We start from the raw sequence: 10,865 nt of genomic DNA on the forward strand, positions 1-10,865 counted from the left end.
TTCCATCGGCTTCTTGTTTTTTTGTAGTCTTGATGATGGCTGGTGTCCCTCGGATAGGCATCAGGAGGTCAAAAGAAAAGTCTTTTGACCTCCTGTTTCAGTTGAACCACTTTATATTCATTCCAACTCAGTCAAACTGTATGTTACAAATAACTACATTTCCCACCATCCCTGAAATGGAGAGGATATTGGTGTGACAGCTGTTTGAATAAGAATCCTAGTGCCATGCTTTTCTAAAGGAGAGTCAGATAAGACGTTTGTGCTTCCTGCCTCGGGCCATATTATGAAGTTCTGTGCTTTGTGGGAGATGATGAGGCAGCGGAATAGGGTATGCTGGGAGTGACAATCTGTCGTGTGGTGTGGTGGAGCTGGGGTGTCACACACAGTGAGATCTAGAAACTCTCTGTCTCTGGGTGCGTGCTGCCGAGCCCTGTGTCTCACAGATTATGCCTGTGTTGGGTGCTATCTCTGTCAAGGGACAGTTCACTCCTCCCTGTCTTGCCTCTGGCGTGTTCCGACTGTTACAGTGTGGGGCAGCCATGATAGTCTTATCACACACCCACCACGCCCGGCTTGCCCTTCAATGCCTGCTGCATGGCCCCAGATTTCACCCTCTCTCTTTCCACCTCTTTCTCGCTCTCTTTTTAATTTTCACTCTCATTCTTGTTGATCCGGCTCAGTCATTCTCTCTCCCTTTTCATATTTTCTCCCTTCTCTCTCTCCCTCTCTCCTTGTCTCTCTTTCAATGCATCATGTACAGTCAGAAACCCATGTCTTGCAGCTGATTGTGTGGCGGTTGGAGAGACAACGCCATATTTGGATGACAAAGTGCCTACGTGCTGTGGCTATGATGGCTGTTGTCACTATTTTCATTCTGATCCACCACACTCTTCCCCCTGCTAACTGTCAATCAACTGGTATCACCACCCTGTCACTCTTATACATGATCAGAGACCTACTTCCTGTGTCCAGGCAAAATTAAGAAAGCTGCTGACAGCTGTCAGTTTCACTTCTCCTTTAGTTCACTGGTCTAATAGCATTGAGATTCAAGGCAAAACATGTAAGGCCAAACTAAAGGAAGATATGAATGTAATATTAGTAAAGTAGACAACATCCAGCTTCAATGTTTTTCCACTTCAGCCTTCCTAGCTGGGTCTTGGAGAAGAGCATGGCTTTACCTCCAATTGGATGCTTTACACAAACAAATAATCCACTCCCTGGATTTAAATACTGATTGTCCTTTATCTTGTCGTCTTCGGTAATCTGTGTGTGTTAGGCTCAGCCTGGTCACACCACTCCCTCTCTATGTCTCCAGCTCTATTTCCTACCATCCAGCTCCTGCCTCTGATGACGTAAACATGGATGAAAGGCACTTTCCTTTAGCTGATTGAGAGTGGGGAAGTTCATATTGTTTGAGACTTAAACTTTTTTAACTTTTTTTTTTTAAATGATGGCGTCAATTCATACTTTCTATGGGCTTGTTTATGTCAAGCATTGCTAACTGTATATGATATTAAGATATGGCTGCACATGGATGTAATGGCTTCCATTGATTGAGACCTAGTAAATACTCAGTGTCTGCTAACTTAAGTGTCCTCAGTGGAGGGTTCCCATGAAATAGACCAGCCCATGGGAGACATCCGCTCTTCAGTATGTCTCCCCTAACATTTAGCCTCAGGTTGAAACACACTTTACCAGAGCACAGACCAGGGATATTTTGCATACTCATTTGCAAGTCAAATTCAACTCGGTGCCCCATCTTCTGGCCTCTCTATCTACGTGTGTGTGTGTGTGTGTGTGTGTGTGTGTGTGCGTGTGTGTGTGTGTGTGTGAGCTTGAGTTTGGTGTGGTTAGGTTTGAGACTGTGTGCAGATGATTGTTTTCCTGCATTACATGTTCTTGGCTGGGTAGAACAGATTTAGAGTTTTTTTTAATTTATTTCTGTTAATGTGTTGAGTCGGTTTCTGTTATCTGATTCCTCCATAAGCTCGCTGGCAAGGCAGCGGACATGGGCCTTTAGACTAAATAGTGCTGCACGATTGCTTTGTTGATTTCACCTTTTGTTTCATTATCTGATAGTTTTAACATACATTTAACTTTTTATTAGCCTTTTTTATTTTCTGTGGATGCATCAAGTTCAAATGAGGGATAAAATAATTTGTCTTGATTTAGTTTAAGATTTTTGTTGAGCTGGAAGTGTTTATACATTTTCAGATTTTAGCTTAACTTTGAGTGGACAGTTTAACATTGAAGTTCAAGAGAAACTTATAGTTTAGTACTTTGCAGGATTACCACGGTGCCTTAGGTCACAGGAGATGCAAATAAAGAGGGGGAGGCAACAGACAGAGAGAGAGAGAGAATCCCAGTCGAAGGTACCTGAAAAAGAAAAGGAGATAATAGAACCATCAAATACTGAATATATAATTACTATTGAGAAGTTACTATATTGTGTTGTTTTAAAACCCTGCATTTTGTTGTACTGAATGATAAAAAGCACACATTCACACGCCTGTATGTGAATGTTAAAAAGGGAAGTGCATCTCAGGTGCGTGTGTGGACCTAGTCCCCAAATATCCCCCTTTTTTACCCCCAGGCTACGGTCTGGGTCACGCCCCTCCTCTGCAGGACACATGTCCTGTTTGTTTAGGCCCGCCTATCCTGCTCCTATCTCTGCCATTGGCTACCTGTGGAGGATTTTGATTTGCTCTGTATCCTCACACCAGGATGCAGCCCTAACTGTTCCTCCTGAGCACAACGGACCCCGTTGCCTAGGTAATATAAATACTAATTTGCATGGCACCACAGATTTGTTTACCAACTGTACCAGACAGTGGACAGGCTGCCTGTTTCATTCCCCACCAAGACACTGATTTCTGTGACAACTCATCAACATAAACTCATACTGCTGTTGTGACCATGTCCATGTGTATGTGTGTTGTATTTCTTACCTTCAGTAAGTATTCTTCATCACCTGAAATATCTTTCTTGGTCATTCTTCTGTGTATGGTTGTGTGGTTGTTAAACTCAGGTTTAAATTTGTTTTTGAGGCATAGCGACCTGAAAACTCTTATAATGGGATAGAGCATACAGTGGGACGTGAATACATATTAGTAATACTTGGTCAGCTACTTCTATAGTATAAGACATATTTAACTAAGCAATGATCTGATTTGCCTGTAACAGCTTAAATGGCCTAACTGGATCTGTTGTTTGAGGAAGGTGGTGTCCTCATGAGAAGTGCAATGTGTTTGTCAAAGCAAACCCGTCAGAATGGATGGGTGTGGTACGGTATGGGTAGAGGGTGTTTGAGTACTCTATCCTCTGTCTGTCTGTTGTTATACAGTATATCCCAAATCACAACACAGAGGGAATACACTTCTTCGCACTTGAAGACCAACCGTGTGACTGACTAGAGATTAAAATTAATGTGCAGACCTTTGCTTATGGGTGTGAAGAACATGCATCATACATGAGGAAGGCCTACACAGTTTGTACATTAGTGACTGAGATTTTGGAATAATTGGGGGGGGTTGATCAATAATGAGGAAAAACAAATTAATTTCCTCCCTCTCCTCTCTTTAGTGAGCATGGTGGCATGCATGGGAAGTCCATTACTTTGGCTGTGTGACATTTGAGAACCTGGTGGACTTGAGATTTGCATGTTGTTCCAGGTATAGATTTGAATGAAGCCTTACTCTATCTCTCACTGGTCATACTAGAGATTTCTGCCCCAGGCAACATGAGCTCAGCCTTGCAAAGGACTGCTACAGAGCCAGTTGGAAGACTGTCTACATGCAACCTGCCCTATGGCAAAACGGTTACACATAAAGACTAGGTTTACAGATGTAAGATCTTAATTTGATCCAGTTTGCTATACAGCAGGAAACTAATTCTGCAGCAACAGGAAATGTGAATTAATCTGTCTATTATAATAAATTGAATTTTTTTTGTAGAGGCTGATGATACATTTTTCATTAGGGCAAATCAACTGACACTTATAAGTGGAAATGACAAACTTTAGAATATTTTTTATACCATGAATACACTACAGGTTATAATTTCTTGCTATGCAGGGAAATTCTCAGCAACAAAAGATTGATCAAATTAAGATCCTACATCTGTACCATGAGCCATCTCATCTTACTAAGCTAACACAATGCGTGTTTTTTACCGTTTGCCAGTTTTTTTCTTCTTCAGAATGTTTGTCTATTTGTCACATGAGATTGAATGTATGATTGTTAACTCACGCTCCGCCCATATTTTTATTTTCTCCACAGCTCAAAATGATGACAAAGTTTATAATAACATCTCACAGTTTATTTGGAGAGCATTTGTTCATTCATACATACCATTGCTTCATTTTATTTGACATAAGATTAATATATAAATATGAATGGCACACATACTGTTTGTGAACATATAATGCTTTTTCTTAAATACATTCTGCAACAAAATCATGAGACCTATCTCTCTTCACAATTGACTTCAAAGGCCTCTGTGATAAGTCTACAACCTCATAATGCACCCAAAGGATGCATATCAGTTGAATTCCATTTTTATTCCAAAGGACTGTTCCTCTAGTCTGGCTGACACCAGCTTTCAAAGTCCTTTTCCTCGTTGTGTAGTCACATGGGTCGTGTCAGTCAGGCTACTGTTTCTCCTTAAGTGATAGCAAATACTTAAGTACCTTCATAATTTGCGTTGTCTTATTTCTACTGGTTAGCTGCCAGCTCTGATTTACCTAAAAATGCATTTTCACAAGAAGGATAATATTCAATACTATACAATTCTTGTGTCCGTAGGGGCCATTTTTGTGTCATGATGCCCACCACGAAGGGACATCGTTTGGTCTTTCTTTTTCTTTCTTTTCTATATTGCTTTGCTAAGGGCATAAGGTACGTTTTCCTCCTCCTCTTCTCCATCCATTGTTTTCAACCGCTTCACTTCAGGCCATGTTGGCTCTCATGGTGTCTGCGGAGGTCCACCTTGCGTTGGAAGCCCTTGGCACAGATCTCACAGCCGAAGGGCTTGAAGCCTGTGTGTTTACGACTGTGTGTGATGAGGTTAGAGCTCTGGCTGAACGCCTTGCCACACACCTGGCATTTGTGGGGCTTCTCACCTAAATAGGCACATACAAAAACATGTTTAAACTGTGGCATCAAATCAATCATAATCAAATATCAAAGTTTCATTTTGTATTGATGCCCCTACATGTGAGCGATATTTTGCATTCCCCATCTAGTATTAAAACAGATAACATGTAACGCATGAGGTACAGTATATAAACTCAGCAAAAAAATATCCCTTTTTTAGGACCCTTTCAAAGATAATTTGTAAAAATCCAAATGACTTCACAGATCTTCATTGTAAAGGGTTTAAACACTGTTTCCCATGTTTGTTCAATGAACCATAAACAATTCATGAATATGCACCTGTGAAACGGTCATTAAGACACTAACAGCTTACAGACGGTATGCAGTTACGGTCACAGTTATGAGAACTTAGAACACTAAAGAAGCCTTTCTACTGACTCTGAAAAACACCAAAAGAAAGATGCCCAGGGTTCCTGCTCATCTGCGTGAACGTGCCTTAGGCATGCTGCAATGAGCCATGAGGACTGCAGATGTGGCCAGGGCAATAAATTGCAATGTCCGTACTGTGAGACGCCTACGACAGCGCTACAGGGAGACAGGACGGACAGCTGATTGTCCTCGCAGTGGCAGCAGACCACGTGTAACAACACATGCACGGGATCGGTACATCCGAACATCACACCTGTGGGACAGGTACACGATGGCAACAACAACTACCCGAGTTACACCAGGAACGCAAATCCCTTCATCAGTGCTCAGACTGTCCACAATAGGCTGAGAGAGGCTGGACTGAGGGCTTGTAGGCCTGTTGTAAAGGCAGGTCCTCACCAGACATCACCGGCAACAACGTCGCCTATGGGCACAAACCTACTGTTGCTGGACCAGACAGGACTGGCAAAAAGTGCTCTTCACTGACGAGTCAGGGTTTTGTCTCACCAGGGGTGATGGTCGGATTCACATTTATCGTCGAAGGAATGAGCGTTACACCGATGCCTGTACTCTGGAGCGGGATCGATTTGGAGGTGGAGGGTCCGTCATGGTCTGGGGCGGTATGTCACAGCATCATCGGACTGAGCTTGTTGTCATTGCAGGCAATCTCAACGCTGTGCGTTACAGGGAAGACATCCTCTTCCCTCATGTGTTACCCTTCTTGCAGGCTCATCTTGACATGACCCTCCAGCATGACAATAACACCAGCCATACTGCTCGTTCTGTGTGTGATTTCCTGCAAGACAGGAATGTCAGTGTTCTGCCACAGCAAGCGAAGAGCCTGGATCTCAATCCCATTGAGCACGTCTGGGACCTGTTAGATCAGATGGTGAGGGCTAGGGCCATTCCCTCCAGAAATGTCCAGGAACTTGCAGGTGCCTTGGTGGAAGAGTGGGTAAGGAGGAGGAATTGCACTGCAGTACTTAATGCAGCTGTTGGCCACACCAGATACTGACTGTTACTTTTGATTTTGACCCCCCCCTTTGTTCAGGGACACATTATTCCATTTCTGTTAGTCACATGTCTGTGGAACTTGCTCAGTTTATGTCTGTTGTTGAATCTTGTTATGTTCATACAAATATTTACACATGTTAAGTTTGCTGAAAACAAACGCAGTTGACGTTTCTTTTTTTGCTGAGTGTTTGTGCTGTTGAGCTGAAGTCAGTATCAATGACTGGGAGGAAAGAATCGTGCCATTGTTCAGATTTGTCGAACATTCATTTGAGACATATTCTGCCTGCACAGAGTTCCTTTCACAGAGGCCTCGGCAAAGTAGGATAACCAGATATGCAAATCAGATGGACATTTGTTTAAGTTTCTTTTTTTGATTTATCAGTAGTTATTACTCTTGGAAACAATTCATGTTACAGCACCTAGAAAGCAGAGAACTATAGAGTGAGCCAATTGCTAAAGTTGTCTTTTAGTTTTCTGAGAAATTACAATACACTCATAAGTAATTGGATCCCTAACTTTGGTGCTATGTGGATGCTCTTCTCTCCTCACCTGTGTGGATGTAGGTGTGTTTCTTCATGTCTGACTTCTGGTGGAATCTCTTTCCACAGTACTGACAGGGGTAGGGCCTGGTGTCTGAGTGGATGAGTAGATGGGTGGAGAGGGTGGAGGAGCGCTTGAATGTCTTTCCACACATCTTGCATTCAAAACTTCTTTCCTTTGTTTAAAGAAACAGGTACAGATGTAGGATCTTAATTTGAGCCAGTTTGTTACAGCAGGAAAATAAAATTATTATGTGGATAATTTTTAATGGATATTTGTTGTAGGGGTTGATACATTTTCATTATTGCAAATCAAGTCTGACATTTTTAAGTGGAAATTACAGACTTTTAGATACCTTTTTTAACCCATTTTCCTCCCCAATTTCATGATATCCAATTGGCAGTTAGTCTTGTCCCATCGCTGCAACTCCCCTACGGACTCGGGAGAGGCGAAGGTCGAGAGCCATGCGTGCTTCAAAACATGACCCTGCCAAGCCGCACTGCTCGCTTAATCCGGAACCCAGCGGCACCAGTGTGTGAGTAGCAGGAAACACCGTACAATGGGCGACCGTGTTAGCGCTCATGCGCCCGGCCCGCCACAGGAGTCGCTAGAGCGCGATTGGACAAGGACATCCCAGCCAGCCAAACCCTCCCCTAACCCAGAAGACGCTGGGCTAATTGTGCGCCGCCTCATATGTCTCCCGGGCGCGGGCCGCTGCAACACAGCCTGCTGCAATACAGCCTTGGATCGAACCTGGGTCTGTAGTGACGCCTCAAGCACGGCGATTCAGTGCCTTAGACTGCTGCACCACTCGGGAGGCTAGATGCCTTTTTAAACCTTGAATACACTACAAGTTTGCATTTCCTGCTGTGCAACAAGAGTGATTTTATCATCACATTTCAAATATTATAATTTTCATGAAAGTACCTTGGGCTACTTTTCCATGGAAGTACACAAAGAACTTAGGCAATTTGGGCACTGTGCCAGATTCCACATATCTGTTTGTCCGTCTTGTTTCCTTAACCATCTCCAACAGTGCATTGTGGGTACCTGTGAGTGGACGTTCATGTGTTGCTCCAGACTGACGCCATGGCCAAAGGTTTTCCTGCAGATGTTGCAGCCAAATGGTCTGGTTCCGCTGTGGGAGCGTCTGACATGAACCTCGAGACCATGAGGGGTTGAGAACACCTGCCGTGGCAGAGGAGGACAGGGGAGTTATTAACCTGCTAGTCACAATGTTGATGTCAATTTAAAGACTGATGAATTTAAAAGACTACATGTGATGTTTTGAATAGGGATATGTGACCACATGCACAACTTTCCCTCTGGTGGCTTTGTGAAATCTCTGTATGCTGTGTGTTGTGGCAGTTTAATTTTGTATAGGCCCATTAGCTATTGTCAGTCTCACAGCGTAAAGATAAAGCTGTGACTCCACTCCTGCATACGTACCTTGTCACAGGTGATGCAGTGATAAGTGTCAGAGGTGAGGGAGTAGTGTGTGCTGCAGTCTAGAGGTTGCTGTGGCTCAGGGCTGTGGTTGACTTGAGCCCCGTACAGGCTGCTGGCGTGCTGCAGGAGGTAGGGGGGGGAGCCCATCTGACGGAGGTCATAGGGTGCAGGTAAAGAGTCCCAGGCATAGGAGGGTTTGTAGAAGGGAGGGAACTCTGCCATGTGAGCCTCTGAGGTTAAACGGAGTAAGATGATTGAGTCAATGAACACTTCCTCTGAAAAACCTTCTAAATCATATGTTGTCCCATTTAGGACCAATATGGTTCTACTCTTTTCTATTCTATTCCCAACAATTTTTGGGGTGGACATCATGTCATCCCTTCACAACATCCCAGCCCAGTTGGAGGGTCTCCCACCTGATAAGTAGTATGGTCGTGGAGCAGGGGCAACCGGCTGTCCTGTTGGCTTAAGGTAAGAGGGGACTGGGCGTTCAGGCTCCTGCTCATGTTTGATATAAGAATAGGGGTCTGGTTCAGGAAGGGATGGCTGACCCACTGACTGAGGCCTGACTGGAGACTCTGGACTCTGTGGTTCTGAAGAGATCACACCTGTCAAGTCACAATTGCAAATAGGATTAATTGAGTGTCAACATAAAGTCCAAATATTTTGTCTGTAAATAAGTACATAAATGTACAGTGTAGATTGAAGGCTTAGAATCCTTCAGAATGTCTCTTTTGTATATCCGTGAAACCCGCCCTAACCACTTAATTTCAATAACTCCATGAATGCACTGACAAATTCAAGCATCAATAACAGTCCAAGCATATTGCTTTTGAGATACTTTTTCTAGTCCACTAGGTGTTGTATCTGTCCTCAAATGTAATGAATTTTCTATGACGCATCTTTATGGATTCACTTTTCTCAAGTCAAATATTTATACATTATTATTTATTTTTAGCAATAGCTTTCATTTAATCAGATAATAAAAAAATACTAGTCTATGATGGTCAGGGAAGTGAAAAAATAACCAGGAAATCTAAACATGGCATTGTCACTGTGTCAATTGATTAATTATAAACTACAATTTATGAAATAACTGGCAAATCATTATACACGTTTCGTTATACAATTGTGAAAGTCTTGATGTGTCGCCATGATAATCTTGACATTCTTACTTGTAAATTCAGGTTCCCTCGGTTCGACTTCGTCTTCATGAGAGCGGTGCACATTGTAAGATGCGCACCTCTTGTTTTTCACCAAAAAGGATCGTGGCATGACAACGCTGTTGAAAAAAAATATTATGATAAATGCTTATAGACAACTTAAAATGTTTTAGGATAGGCCTAACATTTTATAATATACAGTTTATTAGTCTGTGAACTTTCAAGATTTTTAATTTGGCTGGTATAACATATTTGATGGAGCGTTTCTGAGCGAGGGAAACAAAAATGTAATTACCATTACATAATTCTTAGACACATTGTGTCATATGTGTTAATTCAGTTAAGGTAGGTTGTTTAACTGTATGTTAACACCCATGTTTTAAATGTAAATATTTGAAACATAAAATAGCCAAATACTTTCACACTTGTCCAGTCATTCATTTCCATAATATGCTGTGAAGTCCAATGATCTATCAGTAGGTCTTTTTCAGTTTTCTTTTTAACTATGTATGTATCTTGAAATATAATGCTGTAAAATACAGAACTTAAAAAAGTTTCGTTCCAAAAGCATATGATAGGCTAATTACGTTTAAAGATTCACTGACTTGGATAAGCTAATTGTAAAATGTATTAATTCCATTATGGCCTACATGAATCCATTTTCATTCTTCGAATTATCAATATTTCTAATAATAGGCTACAGGGAATATTCGTTATAATATTATGCACCTGCTGTAGCCTACTTACCGTTTGTTTATAAGAAGTGGGGAGGATAGTGCTCTTATTAAATAAACTAGGTAAATTATTTCCCCAGTCTTAAAACATCCAATCTGTCGAAGAATAAATATTTCCTAAAATCCTTTCGCAAAAGTCCGAATCCAAACCACTGTAAGACATCACACTTGCTGCTCTCTTCCTTTTGCTCCCCTCCCTGATTTTCAATCAGATAATGTTGTGCAGGAATCTGACTGTGGTTTCAACCAATGAGAGAGCCAACTCGCAGGTGGAAATTTGCGTAGAAAAACATTGGCTCTGGACACAGTCCCTCGAACTGTTACAAACGATTTCAAGTTTCAAACAGTTCACAAATAAATTGAAATAATGTTAGAACATCATGTCTTCCTCATAATTGTATTTTGTTTGGCCACATATAGGGCTAATGGTTTTCAAATTGGAA

The 10,865-nt window shown here is 42.0% G+C and overlaps 1 protein-coding gene across 1 annotated transcript; it reads right to left on the minus strand.

The window, feature by feature from the left end:
* Positions 1 to 4,298: 4,298 nt before the first annotated feature.
* LOC110523640 (growth factor independent 1B transcription repressor) lies at positions 4,299 to 10,653 on the minus strand. The gene is made up of 7 exons (XM_021602520.2): positions 10,436 to 10,653; positions 9,701 to 9,807; positions 8,942 to 9,133; positions 8,526 to 8,755; positions 8,127 to 8,264; positions 7,086 to 7,251; positions 4,299 to 5,119 (listed from the first exon to the last, which is right to left on the minus strand). The coding sequence occupies exons 2-7, from the start codon at positions 9,798 to 9,800 to the stop codon at positions 4,941 to 4,943; spliced, it is 1,005 nt and encodes a 334-aa protein (XP_021458195.1). The 5' UTR covers positions 9,801 to 9,807; positions 10,436 to 10,653; the 3' UTR covers positions 4,299 to 4,940.
* Between the last annotated feature and the right edge of the window lie 212 nt (positions 10,654 to 10,865).

This window comes from Oncorhynchus mykiss, chromosome 5 (assembly GCF_013265735.2).
Source record: "Oncorhynchus mykiss isolate Arlee chromosome 5, USDA_OmykA_1.1, whole genome shotgun sequence".
Taxonomy (NCBI): domain Eukaryota; kingdom Metazoa; phylum Chordata; class Actinopteri; order Salmoniformes; family Salmonidae; genus Oncorhynchus; species Oncorhynchus mykiss.